The sequence below is a fragment of the Octopus bimaculoides genome, chromosome 11, assembly GCF_001194135.2.
Source record: "Octopus bimaculoides isolate UCB-OBI-ISO-001 chromosome 11, ASM119413v2, whole genome shotgun sequence".
Lineage (NCBI taxonomy): Eukaryota > Metazoa > Mollusca > Cephalopoda > Octopoda > Octopodidae > Octopus > Octopus bimaculoides.
Window position 1 is genome coordinate 44,524,990 of NC_068991.1, and position 17,069 is coordinate 44,542,058.

The 17,069-nt window shown below is 33.9% G+C and overlaps 1 protein-coding gene across 7 annotated transcripts in view; it reads right to left on the bottom strand.

Moving 5' to 3' along the window:
• LOC106869495 (sodium channel protein para) overlaps positions 1 to 17,069 on the bottom strand; it is a 383,297-nt gene that overhangs the window by 5,742 nt on the left and 360,486 nt on the right. For all 7 annotated transcript variants that reach the window (XM_052971776.1, XM_052971771.1, XM_052971772.1 and 4 more), the window contains 6 exons: positions 13,929 to 14,102; positions 9,576 to 9,698; positions 8,322 to 8,594; positions 5,286 to 5,339; positions 2,324 to 2,461; positions 2,111 to 2,218 (listed from right to left, as the gene is read on the bottom strand). In XM_052971776.1, the coding sequence (XP_052827736.1) occupies positions 2,111 to 2,218; positions 2,324 to 2,461; positions 5,286 to 5,339; positions 8,322 to 8,594; positions 9,576 to 9,698; positions 13,929 to 14,102 (870 nt within the window). The remainder of the gene's footprint in view (positions 1 to 2,110; positions 2,219 to 2,323; positions 2,462 to 5,285; positions 5,340 to 8,321; positions 8,595 to 9,575; positions 9,699 to 13,928; positions 14,103 to 17,069) is intronic.

The window sequence follows — 17,069 nt, forward strand, 5'->3', positions numbered from 1 at the left end:
ATATAAGCAAGTAAAATAATATGTCACAGATTTAGAAATTACCTTTTGAGCTGCAAATTAACAATATGGAGATTTTACAGTAAAGAAGTTGAAGGATGATAAGTAAAATCCTAGCTGCTTTTATATTTTTCACAAGTAAACTAAATAAATAATATGGATTTCATTAACTTGGACAGTAAAACAGAAGCTGAAAATAGAAAAGGAGGTTGATCTGGATTAGTCATGGGTAACCTGCAGCCCATGAGATTTTCTGCATGACACACCTAACAAAAGATTCCCTTGAATTTTTTAGTAGTGCAGCCTGCCCAATGATGAGTCATGTCTCATGTATCCCACTTCTTGATAAAGATGACTTATGTCTGATCTAGATCCTTTAGAGCAGTGGTTCCCAAACATTTTTAGGTTACCACTGCCTTGACCCCTAGGCCACATTCCTAGTGCCCCCACCCCAACTAACCATCACAAACAAAGACCTCTTTCTGAAGCAAATTCAAAGCAACTGTATTTCACAAATAAAACTTAACCTAATGAACCTATTATTTTGTTGTTTTTACATGAATTTCCACCCCATTATTGCCCCAATTTTTACATGAATCACTACCCCATTATCGCCTCACTTTTCTTCAATGCCCCCTTGGAAATTTCCACCGCCCCCCCCCCAGGGGTCAATACTGCCCACTTTGGGAACGACTGCTTTAGAGTATCCTTATTATCATTAACTGCTGGGGTTAGCAGCAACTACTTGGTTCTTTTGACTCAATTCTCAAAGTGTATGTAAATCAAGTTTGCAAACCAATACTGATTCTAACCTGGAAACACTTATGTTCCTATTTTATTTTGCAAAGCAATGAATATTCAAATTTTCCATATTACTTCTTCTGTAACAGTGAGGCTTCATATCTATATATTTTAGCATTTTATGTTTATTATTTGTGGTTGAAAATGCAAGCAAGTATGGATATATCAAAATGAAACTCATTTCTAACCCTGAAAAAAGAAAATTTAGATTTAGTTTTAGAAATTTATGCTTGCAAGGTCAATATGTCCAACATACTTCACATCATAGATGGGTAAATATTACATTAATTTGGTTAAGGGACATTTAATCTATGAAAAGTTAATTCTCTCTTTCTGTTTCATGATAAATCTGTGATATTTGTCAATGAAATGCTAAATCCATTTTATTTGACAGACTACTTTGTAAGTAGCTTATCTAATTTAACTCCCATAGCTATTGTTGCTGATAAATAGTTCTTGTTAGATTAATCAAGTATAAGTAAAGATAATCAGATACTTAATAGTAACTGATCATTTAAATCATATAAGATAAAGTACTTTATTCGTAAAAGGATGGAGCATATACAGAGTTACAGTTCCTCATTAATTATCAAAATCAACCAAAAAACACTGATTACTAGTTCATAATACCACATAATACCAATGGAGGAAGACATGTTGAAGACTGACATATATATCAGGTGACTGATTCTAGAATCTTATTTCAAACATAATGACGATCAATACAAGAACATGGAAGTTGTAGAAGATATAAAGGTAGCCTCAAGTGAATTTCTTGTGAAGTAATAGTAGTAGTAGTAGTAGTAGTAGTAGTAGTAGTATGTGGACATGTGCTGTAACAGTGTGTCACATCCACAAATGACACCTTTGCACCACTCAGGCAACAACCCTCCAAGCCATGTATTTGTTTGGGTAATCATTGGTGAAGGTTTTACAAGGTTGAAGTGCAAGTACTACCTTAACCCCTTATAGTCACCTTTTACACAGGGGAAATGTTGGGTCTATTCTTTGATATGCTGATCCTCACACAGCACTGAAGCAGCATGAAATGAAGTGTTTTGCTCAAGAACACAACATGCCACCCAGTCCAAGAATTGAACCCATGATCTGGCAATCATGTGTGCAACACCCTAACCACTAGGCCAACATAAACTTAAGGTGATATCTAATTTCTGTCATATGAACTAGAAAGTACAAAGAGCTGCAGTAAAGTGGGAATAAATAGCCATCCTTGGCAAGCTATGTGCTTAGAACTTTAAGGTGCTGAACAGATTGGTAACTTTTTTGAAAATGTACAATTTTGATTCATTACCTTAGGAAGTGGTATACCCTTCGTGGGTTTTTTAGATTGGAGGTTCTTCATGGCTTTGTAATATTTTTTCTGGTCGTCTGTCATAAACATTTCCAAAGATCCACCGGCCTGAGTACAAAAAAAAAGGAAAAGTTAATATGTTCAGATATGCTTTGGTAGCTTTCAAAATTTACTTGAACAAACAAATGACTTTCATTACAGTTTGAATATTACCTTCTTTTTTTGTTGATTAAAGTTATCAATGATGACACCAATGAAAAGGTTCAACGTGAAGAATGATCCAAAAATGATAAATAACACGAAGTATAGGTACATGTAAATACTGTATTCTTTAATCGGCTGCTCTTCTATCTACAAAAGAAAAAAAAGTAAATCTTTCTTAAGGGTATAATTTAGTTTGATTAATCATAAGATCAGGTTAAATGCTATAGGGGTGATATGGATATATATGTGTGTGTGTATATATATATATATATATATATATATATATATATATATTATGTATGTATTATATATATCAAGTGTATCATCATGTCGTATTTTCAAGCAAATGGTCTGACATCACACCATGAATAGTTATGAGCCAAAAATAGATATCCTTGCAATCAACCAATCAACATAGAGTTAATGAGAAAATGTTAATGTGGACTTGTGCTGTGTATGTATATGTTTTATAGCCTATGGAAGACAAGGAGTTTAGTGAACTGCTTATTTAGGATTGCTTACTTTATGAATTTCATAAGAGCAGCAATGCAACACATGCAAAGGAAAACATATGTATTATATATCCTGATGGTGTGAGTGTTTGAAAATGCTAAAAGTGGCTTAACAAATTCAAGAACAATGATTTTGATCATTTGGATGGGTATTGATGAGGAAGACCAACTTTTCTCAGTAATGACACAATAAAAACAGTAACTGAAGAGGATCTGTGTCAAAGTAGTAGGGGATTATCCCAGAGTCTTAATAAACTATAGTCCACTGTGCAAGGTTATCTCAAGCAAAACGGAAAAGTGTTTACAGAAGGGTAAGGGTTTACCTCTTCTTGCAACATGATAATGCAAAGCCACATTCAATAAGGGTAATCTAAGAAAAGATAGTCTGGGAAACTTTACCTCACTCCACCTACTCACCAAACTTAGCACTATCAGATTTTCACCTATTCAAGCCACTTGAACATTTACCAGTGGAAAAACATATAGAAGCAGGGATGTTGTTGAAATGACACTCCAAACATTTTTCACTTCTAAAGAACCTGATTTATTTTGGTTTTGAGGTGGGAAAATGTTATTGTTAATGAAAGCAATTATGTTTTCAATGAGTAAATATTTTGATTATATGATTTATGCTAATTTGAACTCATTATTTGAAATGTGATATTACTTTTTGGTACCTCTAATACATATATATAGTTTGTTGAATTAGATATTTTTCCAGTTAAGTACAGCTTTCTAAATTAACTTTTCAACTAAAATATTTGATTACAATGCTATGCAACTAGGATAGTTGAAATAGTATTCTAAATATATGTATTATGCATGTGCTTGTATATATTTGAGAGAGAGAGAGAGAGAGAGAGAGAGAGTGAGAGAGAGAGAGAGAGAGAGAGAAAGAGAGAGAGAGAGAGAGATAGAGAGAGAGAGAGAGAGAGAGAGAGAGAGAGAGTGTGTCTATGTGTGAATGTCATACCATTATTTTTTATTTTGGGATTTCTTTTCCTAATATTTAACATACTACTATTAAGTGACATTGATACTTACTACTTACTTTAAAAAATAAATAGGAAATACAAGTGGAAAAGCAACTTTAATAATTCATTGACATCGGTAGGCATTGCCCACCTAACACAATAACCAAAACTTACCAGATCTATTGAGGTAAAAGATAGGTTTATAAGATATCAAGGAATAGAATATATGCAGAAAGGTTGAACAGCCCAGTTATAAAAGTTTCTTTATGATGGACTTAGTACTCTGTATGAGATCTAGTGATGAAGTAGAAAGTGGCACAGAAACAATATAGTTTATGTGTGAAAGAATGCTGAGTCCAATGGTGTATTTAATTTATATTTCAAAAAGGATTACTTAGAATATCTGAGTGCTAATTATCTTGATCCAATAACATTAGTTCTACAAACATTGTTAAGGACTAATCTGTCAAAATGACATGAATTTGGCATAAGCCTCATTCCTTATTCAATCTATGCTTTCACCTCTACTGCTTCAATAAAATCCATGAATTAATTACTCTGTAGGACAACTATGAGTGGAGGTGCAATGGCCCAGTAGTTAGGGCAGCGGACTCGCAGTCATAGGATCGGGGTTTCGATTCCCAGACCGGGTGTTGTGAGTGTTTATTGAGTGAAAACACCTAAAGCTCCACGTGGTTCCGGCAGGGGATGGTGGCGAACCCTGCTGTACTCTTTCACCACAACTTTCTCTCACTCTTACTTCCTGTTTCTGTTGTGCCTGTAATTCAAAGGGTCAGCCTTGTCACACTGTGTCACGCTGAATATCCCCGAGAACTACGTTAAGGGTACACGTGTCTGTGGAGTGCTAAGCCACTTGCACGTTAATTTCACGAGCAGGCTGTTCCGTTGATCAGATCAACTGGAACCCTCGACGTTGTAAGCGACGGAGTGCCAACAACAACAGGACAACTATGAGCACAGCAATGATAGTAGAAATCAGAAGATTAAAAGCACTAGTAAGTAGTATCTTTCAAAATAAAATATTGTAGAAATAGTTTCATTTTAAAACATTTCCATTGATCTTTTTAATGCTAAAAATGTCTGGGTATACAGTGTATATTTTAAAGATAAAATGATTTTCCAAGTACCAAATATTTAACCAAGAAATACCAGTGATACCTATGTTTTTTTAATTACACAAAATAGTAACACAATATAATGGTTGCAACAATATTTTAATCCCTGAGATGTGGATTAGTATACATAGATAAAATTTGTGAAAATATAATTGAAAATCTAACAAGGTTAGGTAACTCTGGTTTGCATTTTATGTTCCTAATCCATCTTTTACCTCAGAACTCATAAGTCATAATTGCTGTTATTCTTTATTCCCATGTCAACTTTGAGTGAGCACACCTGATTAAAGGTGTTCCAATCATGACCATCACGTCTTTTTAATATATCAGCAGTAACATGTTTACTTACTTCTCTAATATCTGTGGCATCTGCCATTATATCTATCCAACCTTTAAATGTAGCCTGCAATTGAAAATAAAATCAAGAAATATTTAATAAAATAAGAAAAATATTAAAGAGGAAATAAGAACAAATATGTTTGAACTATTCTATTTTTCTTAAGTAAAAGCTTTTAGAAGAGTAGCATTTGACTTTATTTTCAGTTTGTTTAAACTATAGCAAATTTTGCTCAGTATATTTTATTTTCTAGCAGGTTTTAGATGTTTTGCCTATATATACACATCTTTGTGCTGGGATTGAATAAAGGAAACTTTATTCTAAAATACTTTCATCTTTTATGTTGGTATTTTCAAAAGGTAAGCATTAATTCATCACACATTTTTTTTCAGTTAATTCAGTCATGGTGCTTCAAAAATCATTGACAGAAATTGCAGAAAGAGAATTTAGGAAGGTCTAAAGTTTCTGAAATACTTTTTCATTTCAGTTTTTTATTAATGGAAATAATGGACACTCATAATATATACTGTCTTGTGTTTTTTCCAATTGCATGAACTAAAAGTCGGAAGGGGACAGGATAAACTACCTACATAAACTTGCCATAGAAGCAAGCAGTAATTTTATGTTGTCCTTATTCTTAGTGTAACTTTTGAAGAGTGCAGTTTGATTTTAACAGTTATTTTTTCAAAGCTAAAATGGAAGTGACGAAGGAGCATATTTGGCATATTTTGCTTTATGAGTTCAATAAAGGCAACAATGCAACAGAAAGTGTGAGGAATATTAATGCAGTATATGGAGATCGGACAATAAACATAAGCTAGTGTCAAGTGGTTCCAGAAATTCTGAGCTGAGAGCTACAGCCTAGAAGATGAGCCTTCCTGTAAGATCTGTAGAGCTTGATGAGGATGTTCTGCAAACCCTGGTGGAACAAAATCCCATTGTAAGTGTTGAGTAATTAATAAAGAAGCTCAGATGTGGTCATTCAACCAGTCATTCAAGTCAGTACTAGAAGAAAAACGACCATCTTTGGTTTCAAGACGAAATGTGTTCTTCCATTGGGATAATGCTCTGCCACATACAGCAAGGATGACATTCCAAAGGCTGGAGCAGTTTGAATGGGAAATGATGCCCCACCCATCATTATTTGCTGGACATTACCCCATCTGATTATCATTTACATTGCAGTCTTCAAAATCATTTGAATGGAAAAAATATGAATTCTGTAGACAAGGTCATAACAGTACTAGAGGAGTAATTTTTGTCATGGACAAGTGAATTTTGGAAGAGGGGCCTTGAAGCCTACCAGATAGATGGAAGAGCATTGTAGAAAATGAAGGAGAATATATTTTAGATTAAAAAAGAACTTTGTTTATCTTAATTTTGAAAAATAAAAGAAGTATAAAAAGATCACATTATTTATGAGATGACACAATAGAAAAGACAAACTCATTCAGTATTAAAACTCAATCCATGATCAGAACTTTTCTATGTCTGAGTTCAGTAATCAAGTACAGCTGTAGTTCTGACCACATACTATTTGTTAAAGGGACTTCAGAAGCAGACACATATTTTGCTCATTTACCAACTATTTTACAATGTATATAGGGTGCATATTGTTGTAAAGCACTAAAGAGATTGTCTTATTCATTTGTCACTTTGATGGAGTGTGAGTTATTTGCTTTCTGTTATGACACCAGTACAGGAGGAGTGATGCTCTGTATACAGGACAAAGTAGAGAGAATAAGAGAGCTAAAAACTAAGGAGGGGAAATGGGGGAGTAGGGGAATGATGCAAGCAGTGAGGCCAGAAGTATGGGAGCAAGTGTATAAGTACTAAAAGTACTCAATAACTTAGTGTATGTACAGGTGACCAAGGAGGGTATTAGAAGAGAGAGAGAGAGAGAGAGAGAGAGAGAGAGAGAGAGAGAGAGAGAGAGAGAGAGAGAGAGAGAGAGAGAGAGAGAGAGAGAGAGAGAGAGAGCAATGACATAAGAAGGATCAGGATGGTTGGGTGAAGAAAGGAACAGTAGTATGATATAAATAGCAAAGGGAGGGATTAGTAACAACAGAGGTGGACAAAGGTTAGAATAGGTGATGAAATAAGATAAAGAGTAGGTGATGGGTGGCAATAAAAATAACTCTGAGTATGTATGAGTGAGAAATGTGATAGCTAGTAGTAGAGAAGCATGAAAAGTAAAGAAGCATAAAGAGTAAAGTAAAGGAGATGTCTTAGAGACAAGGAGTCAAAAAGACATGAGAACGATTTAACACAGTCTCTAATACATAGGCTTAGTTGAGGAATGAAGGTGAACTGAAAGGAAAATAAGCAATAGGGTGATAGTGGGGTTCAAATGCTTTAAAATATGTAAGGTGACAGGGGAATGTAAAATGTAAAGAGCATGCTTGGTAGAGTACAAAGCATCTCAGCCTCTAAACAGAAATTTATTGAAGATGGTTGGGTCTTCTGTAGCACTGCATATAAACAATCAATACAATCCTTTGTCTTCTCTTCTGAGAGATACAGCATCTTCAGATCAATCTTCACTATTTCGTCCCAAGTCTTCCTTGGTTTTTCTCTTCCACAGGTTTTATTAGCAAGTACTCAGTATTTCTTTATGCCACAGTTATCCCTCACAACATCATAAGTTATGAAGAATATGCACTCTTTTCTCTTGCACACTGTATCTTATTCTTCTTTGTTCAGAGGGCTACTGCTGCTATTAGCAACAAGGGTTTTCTCTTTCAGAGTGAAAGGTAGATTGTATGATATTTGTGTGAGGACTGAGATGCTGCATGGTACTAAGACATGGGACTTGGAGGCAGAAGACTTGCAAAGGCTAGAAAGAAATGAAGCAATGAATATCCATCTCATAAACTGTATTTAATAAGATAATTGCTTTCACCTGTATTGAATTCTCTTTACTTATTTCATGTTAATTCAGGTTCAGATTTTAACATGCACGCGTGCGCACACGCACACACACACACACACACACACACGACACACATACACAGATGTAGAAAGAGAGAGAATAAAAATAATACTTGCCACTTGAAATAAAGCTAAATAGCCGTTAAATACATTGTCAAAGTTAATTGGTGAGTTTTTCCATTCATAAATATTTCTATTTTCCTCACATTGTGAGCGGTTGTTGACTTCTTCTGCTGGCACTTTGCTCTTGTTCTGAATATACAGACATTTATGGAATCTGCCGTTGAAGAGTTGTACGCCCATGATGCTAAAGATTAGCCAAAAGACGAGGCATACTAACAGCACATTGAAGATAGATGGTACAGCTTTTATTAAAGCATTTACTACCACCTGAAAATATAAAATCAATATGTTAGAAAAAAGAAATACTTAAAGAATCTGATATAAACATATTTATCTTTGTTATAATCAATATCACCATCTACTACATCCTCCCCTGAACAAACAAACTCATCTCTTTGGTTTTAGTTTCAATAATGTAATTATTTTAAGCCTGCGTTGATATTTTTGTATGTGTTCTGATTGTACTTTTATATATGTGTCACCAGTTATGTTGTGGACACATTTTGTTTCCCTTGTGATGTTCAGCATCCTGGGATCAGCTTTTATCACTTCTTATGTCTCTCGTGTGTGCAAATGCCTAGATAAACCACAAAAGGAAACATGTAGCAGCAAAGAAATATTAAGGTAATTTTTTTTACCATTTTGGTCCATTTCTTTTCTAAAAATTTTGCTACCAATATAAATATTGAAACATAAAAGCACACTAAAATGAGTTTTATTAAAAAAAAAAAATGAAATTAGTAAATCTCAGAGGAAAAATGTTTTGAAATAAATATAGCATACACTCTATGGTTAGGAAAACATTTTCATTACATAAAAAAGAAAGATGTTTTCTGCAATTGTTTTTGGCCAGTAGGCATGCTTGGATAATTTAATTAGCATTTTTACAAATCCATACTGCTCTCTACTTGGTAGATCAGTAGAAACTCAAGACATTTTTCAAGTTTGCTAGTGCATGGTTGATTGGGATTACTCAATATAAATATAATATATCAAGAACCATATCTATATAAGTTGATACATAGAACTAAGAATAGCAGTGATAGGTATCATACAGTGGTGCATCTCTAGGAGAAGGATGATACTTCGGTGATGTCCAAAACAGTCTATATATTGAATGAATATTACTTACAAGTAGTATGACATTATCATGTCCTACTTGTGTCAACACACAGTCACTAAACTGTTGACAATGATTATAATAATAATGAACTTTTAGGAGAGAAAAATTATATTCTGAAGTCTTACCCTCATTCCTTCCCATCTGGATACTGCTCTGAGCGGTCGAAGTGCGCGAAGAGTTCTCATAGATCGAAATGCGCTGAGATTTCCCATGCCGATACTTTCTGCGGCTAACATGATAATTGAAACCTAAAATACAAGTTCAATGTGATGATTAGATGCCTTTAACATATCATCAAAGATAATAATGATTAGCTATCCCTGAAGCATGATCATCTTTTTAGAGAAATATAATCATGTAAATTTTTCTAATCAGAGTGTAAGTGTAGTATGTATAATAACAAATTAATTCTTAACAAGATGGGCTCTTGAAGCTATAATGCATTAGTAAGTTCTTATAAATGCATATATAGAGAAGCTGATACATAGTTTGAATATTGATGGTAAAAGGTCTGAAAAAAGCACATGAAAATCATGTGCAGACAATTATAAATGCTTCTTCATTATAAGAATTCAATGCACTGTATGAGATCTTCCATATTTACTTCAGTACAACACCATTTGAATACGCTATATATCCCCATCCACTTACCAATAATTAATTTTACCTACTTATATAAATGTGATCCCATGTACAGCCATATTTATTTATAGCTTTTAAAAAACCAACATAATATAAGTGCAAATTTTATGATGTTAAGTTAAAATTTTGCTATAAGCAATATGTCTCTTTATCATATCCATACTTTTATTATATGATTGCATTCTGAAGAAGTATTATTTTCACAACTAGCAAATGTAAATAATATAATTTTCATATTTTAAACTAAGTTTTGAAATTAAATGATCTCTTTTAAACAACAGAGTTCATAACTGTACACCACCAGTGTTCTAACAATTACACAGTTGCTAAGAATTAACAATTGCCATTGGATGTATTTGCTACAAATATGGTGCTTCATAGCTGCAGGCAGTGGGGTGCATTCATTAGTGGTTAGCTGTCTTGGGACTACCACCTTCAGTGTTTTCATATTCACTGATACAAACATATGAAAATGAAGATACATTTACTTAGTTTTACTGGGGTCAGCTGAAAAGTTCATAGGCTAACCAAGACACTCACATAGAATGTAATCAAATGAGATTTATTTTTCAACATAGTCCACCTTGCAGTCCACACACTTCTTCCACTGGTTTTGCATTGCTTGGATCTCATTGGTGAAGAAACTTTTACCCTGTTGGTCAAGTCATCAACAGCAAATATGACGCCATCATCATTGCAATACTAGTTCCCAGCCAAGTATTTTTTCATGTTGGAGAACAGATGATAGTTAGATGGGGTCAAATCAAGAGAATACAGAGGGTGATCAAAGCCACAGCAGCCACTGAAACCAAGGACTTGAGTGCTGGAGCATTGTCTGATGAAACAAGACCCCTTTTATCATTTTTCCTGGGTGTTTGGTCTTGACTGCCTTTCATAATTGCCTCAGCAAGTTGGTATAGTACTCTCTATTAATGGTGCAGCCCTTTTGAAGATAGTCAATAAACACAATGCTTTATGCACCACAAAAAACTGAGGCTGTCACCTTCCCTACTGATGAAATGATTTGGCCTTGTTTGGAGCAGGTGAGGCAGGGTGTTTCTACTGCATGGATTGTATCGTTGTCTCTGGTTCAAAGTGATGAAGCCAACACTCATCTTGGGTTTGGAGATGTTTGAGGAGACCAGCTGGGTCTGCCTGAAACAATGTCAGATTTTCCCATGATGTGATCAGTTTGGTGAGCTTTTGATCAGATGTCAAAAGATATGGCATCCAACAAGCAGAAACCTCCATCATGTCATGTTCATAGTGCAGAATAGTCTTAAATCTCTCATGGTATATGCTAATAGCATCGACTATTTGAGTTATAGTCAATTCTTGTCATCCATTATCATGTGGTGAACACACTGTTTTCCTTGCACTTGCACTGGATATCCTGCACTTGCACTGGATATCCTGCACTTGCACTGGATATCCTGCAAGTGCAGGATGTCCAGATGTTGGATTATCTTTAAGACTCTCCCTCTACCTCCTAAATTTAGCTAACCACTTTTGCACTGTTGATAAACCTGGAGTGCCATCCCCTAATGTAGTAACCATGTCAGCATGAATGTCCTTGGGGGATAAACCCTTTTTCTGCAGGTACCTGATAATACCATGAAGCTAAATTTTGTTCATTATCAAAAGAAGCCACTACTATTTTCTTTTGAAGTGTTCTTTGAACAGTCAGATGTCAGCTTATCTGGAAAGAAATAATTCACTTATTAATAAGAAGAGTTGAAATTAATGCAAGCAAGATTTCACAGCTATAGCATCAATCCTTCATAGTTAGCTAGTGAGCTTTTCAGCCCACCCTTGTACACTCAAGTATAATACTACCCACACTTCAAATTTTGAACAAGTGGGGCTGAAGACTGATCCTTCATGAACTCCTGCTTGTACCCTGAATTCTTTGCTGTACTCATTAATCCTCACTTTACTGGTAGTGTCCCTGTACATGACTTGTACTGCTCTCACCAACCACTCATCTATCCCTAGTTTCCACATTGACCACCAGGTAAGGGATTGGAGGACCCTGTCAAAGGCTTTCTCCAAGTCAACAAAAGTCAAGTACAATATGAGTAAATACAATATGCAGAAACAATGTTGTTTATGATGTGAAAGAATTCTAAACTATGGTATAAATAAATTATTTTAAGAAGGTGGACTTTGAAAAGCATCATATCTGAGTATTAATCATTTAGAGCCAGTAATGCTGGTTCTACAAATACTGTTCAAAGACCAATCTGGAGATAAAATGTGAACTTGGCATATAAAACTGATAAAGGTTTTTACAACAGCTTGATTCATGATACTTGAATCATTGATATAAACTAGTATATAGTTGTAGAATTTATTGATGTCTAAACTAGAATTGATCAAAGAATGCTCAATTAAGATCATTTTATTTCTGCCTATAATCAGTCTAAGTAGGTACTAGTGGTAAAACTGAAAGTGGTAAATGATATCTTTAAATCTACTGGTTTGTGTTCATTTAAATTCTAAGAAAATGAAGTTAAGTATAGCAAATCATTTGTTCCAAGCAATTTAATGAAGAAACCAATATTATGAATATCTGTTTAATTAGGTTAGTTACTGAACACTTGCTGCCAATTGTAAACAATGATCTGTATACGTATTTAGGTAATGTGATAACTCTGCTTATCTTAGTCTACTCTGCTAGAAATAAACTATGTAAAACTGGTGGCTCAGTTATAAAACACCAAACTAATTCAGGTAACTGAGACACTTCATTTACCAATGTGCAGCTGGTATAGTAGAAGTAACTAGTCTGGTCTGACCTATTATCATTTGACCCATGTAACCATGGAAAAGTGGATGACAATGGTGATAATAATAATGATGATGATGATCACACACACACACACACACACACACACACACACACGCACGCATGCACGCACACACGCACGCACGCACGCATGCACACGCGCACACACACACACACACACACACAGAGGTCAGATGATTCTGATTTATAGACATGTTTAGTTGACAGCCTGTTCACATGTCATGAATTCATATTCAGTACATTACGTTAATTCAACTAATTTTCAGTATTAGCTTTCAGACAAAAGCATACTAGTTGTCTCAGTTGGTCTCTACTGTTGCAAGTGATAACCCTATATCTTCAGGGATCTGAATAATCCATCTCTTAGGCAGTTTACCATTTAGTGTGGAGATCAAGAAGTTTGGGTAGAATATCAGTGCTGTGTAATTATCAGGTAGCCTTGGCAGAATATCAGTGCTACATAGTTATTGAGTGGCCTTCTTATTACATGGGTGACATTTGTAATAATATCTATCATATGAGAAGCCTTTCTTACAGAAGTATTTCTATATCTGTCTTGTAATGACATCTCTAGGACATTCTGTAAACATTGTATTTCAAAAATTTCTACTCTGCATATATTTTCAGATTTTAGGGTCCATGATTTCAAGGCGTAAATTGAGATCAAGAAGATGTGGGTTGTACAACATACACATACACAGATATAAATATATACATACACAAACGTTACAATTAGTCAATGATTAAATTGTTAGACTAATGATCCATGAATAGAAAGTTCAAACTTTTGTTTAATTTTAACCATTGATGTTCTCCAGACAGAACATTATTATAGCTGTCTCCGTCAAAAATAAAATTTGGACAAATCATGACAAGTAAGAATGAAAGGGAGAAAATCTACAATATTCAAATATGAAGGAAATTTTTTCTTGGTTAGGACATTCAATTGAGATTTGTTTCCATGATTATCAATACATGATAATTGATCATATATAGAAATCAAGAAAAAAATGTAACATCATTTTACCGCTACAATTAGGAAATCCAGCCAACACCAGGCATCCGTGAAGTATTTCTTCCATCCAAATGCAAACCATTTTATAAACATTTCACATATAAATATCACAGTGAAACACTTATCCATATACTTCAGGATCTGCCCCATAATCGGTTTTTTTCTCAAATTTATGTCTTCCAAGGCCTATAAGAATGATACAATATTTAATAAATTATCAAAATTATACCATAAAACAAAGGATAACAATTAAAAGGTTATTCCATATAATGAAATACTAACTGAATAAATTAGAAAAATCTAACATAAAACAATATATAAAGAAACAGATGTATGTAATTATTAAACAGTAAATATTAGAATGTTGAATAAACTGTAAACATATATAACAAATATATCAAAGACAGTTTACATTAACGAAAATCATGTAAGCAAGATTGTTTTAAAAATTTAGTTTACAGATGTGTATGTGTGTGAAGGCATTTTGCAATAATTAAGGTCTTGGGTTTGTTATCAGTATGTTATACCTTAAGCCTAAGTTTCTTCAATCTTAGCTTTGGGTTGAGTGAAATTTAGTAGAGGGACACTATGTGGAAGCTTGTCAGATGAACTGTATCTAAAATTCATGAGAACCAACCTCATCACACTGTGTCATACTGATTTTATCAAATGATAACATTAAGGGATCAAGATTCTGGGAAACATTCAACTACTTATAGTGTAATAAGGTAGCTACATTAATCAAATACCTAGAATACTTCTCAGTAAAACCAATGGAGGATCCATTTCCTTTACTTTACTATAATATGTATATATATATTTCTGTGAAACATCAGTTATTTCCTAGTATTATATTTTACTTCAGATATTATTTTGAAAGGTTTCAACAACCTGCTACATGACAGTAGGCATCTTAGTACAACTTTTTGAAAGAGTGTGTAGCGATGGAGTAGACCCCAAATTGCTTTCCTATTGAAAGCTTTCTCGAAGTTAAACTTAGGAAGAAAAAGACTAATTTCTGTGACTATGCAATGGTTATCTGGTGTGTAAGACTTGTCATTCCTAAATCTTACTTGCTCTGCATGTTCAATGGCATTTTTTCAAACTCTCAAGGATGGTCCTTTTGAATACCTTGCTGGATATTTGATAGAAACATGATATCACATCAGTTTATGCACTAGCTAAGATCTTTCTTTTTGTTTTGATAGTTTTACAAGGTAGCTTTCCTTTCACTGTGTGTACTTTGCTTTCCCTCCCTACTTTCTGTAGTATGGATCTAGCAAAATGGTGGTTGTGTTGATATCTGCTTTCAAAGTTTCAGGTACTCTGTCATGTGGGCCTGCTGCTTATCTGTTTGCAACAACTTTTAGTTTTTATCATTTCATTCTTTACAGGAATGTCTACTATTGTAAACAGTTGTCTTAAAAGTGATTGACTAGGTGATGCATCAAACTATGTACACCAAGCATATAATAGGTACAAGAGTAGACGCTAGAGGATCTAGAATTTGCAAATGACACTTGCCTAAAAATCCAGAAAGTTCAAAACACACAGGAAAAAACAAAACAAACAAAAAAAAAACCAGACAAGCAAGCAGAAATACTAGTAAAAACTGAATGGAGGGTTAAAATTTGACAGACAAAAATCATAAAAATTCAAAGTGATGACCCCAGCTCTGTCATGGTTAAAGATCACATGTTGCATAAGTATGGTCTCTGCAACTTGAAGTTTAGAGAAGTATAGAGAAGGACAGTGAGTTGAGATTTGAAAAGGTGAGTTAAGCTTTGAACATTTAAAGCTAAGAACTTTCAACAGCAATGTCAAATCCTTCCTACTATATAATGTCAAGTTATGAAGGCCAATATCTTCAGAAAGCACCAACCATTCATGAACAAGCAACCTAAATATTAGATATCCAGAAATTGTGAGCAACAAAAGTCTCCAAACCAAAGTCAAGCAGGAATACCTTGGCCATTGAACAGTGAGATGTAAGTGGAGAAGTATGCCATATGTTTAGAAGAACAGAGAAATATTTGGCTAGGCAAACTTCAGATGAGAAAAGAAAGGAATGATGTCTGAGGATCACCTGGGAGAGATCAGTAGGAGAGGACTTGGAGATGATAGGGATGACATGGAATCAGTGAAAAAAAGAAGCAGAGGACTGGATGGCACAGGAAAACTGCTGTAGAGAGCCTGTGTCCTGCTAGGATCCAAACAGGAAATGGTAATGATGATAATGATTGTATTTTACATTATTATATCTTTCATTATTAGTATTGTTACATTGCTGAAAACTGAGTCTTTCAATTTACTTGTGCCCATATTTTAGGTAAATAAATTCAGTTACTTTTAACTATACTATAATGTAGGTTAAAATAGATTTGCCAGCCAGAGTATGGAAAAGGCATTATAGATGAAAACATTTGTATATTACATTATATTATTTTGAAACAGCATGCTTCTATTGTACTTCTGAAACAGTTAAATAAATATTTACTTTATGCCTGAAGGATCATTAAATTCTAGATATTGAAAAAAGTAAATAGAAAAAATATAGTTGCAACATTTATAGGATAATAAATATATATTTTACAATATTTGTTTCTTCACCATAATATGAGGAATGCCAATTAAAAGATGTAAAAGTTAAAGTGCAAATAGAAATTAATTAATTCACTATTGCTAAGGAAATAACAATGTAATTACATCTAGTTCATTCTGTATAACAATCCATCATACCATAATCATCAATAATAGAACTACAAAATAAATATTGCATTGGTCCTCACAAGGTTTTTTGAAGGTGGACTAAAATTAAAAGTTTATATAATCATACAATAAATTTGAATATTTGACACACATTTAAGTAAAATTTGTAAGTATACCATCAAACTAACAAGGGAGCCTCTATGTGGTTTTGCAAGAAATAGCAGCTTAAACTATCCTGAATTACAGCCCATTAATCTTAAAAATGGAAAATATATATTGGACAATATAGTGCTTGATATACAGCTAAACAGAAGGCTAGAACACCTTTCATCATACTAAATAAATACACGAATATTCTAGCATTTTATATCAAAAGGTTTACGGCATAACTACTGTAATTGTTTCCCTTAGATTAGGTCTTTCATTTTCTCTTATATATATATA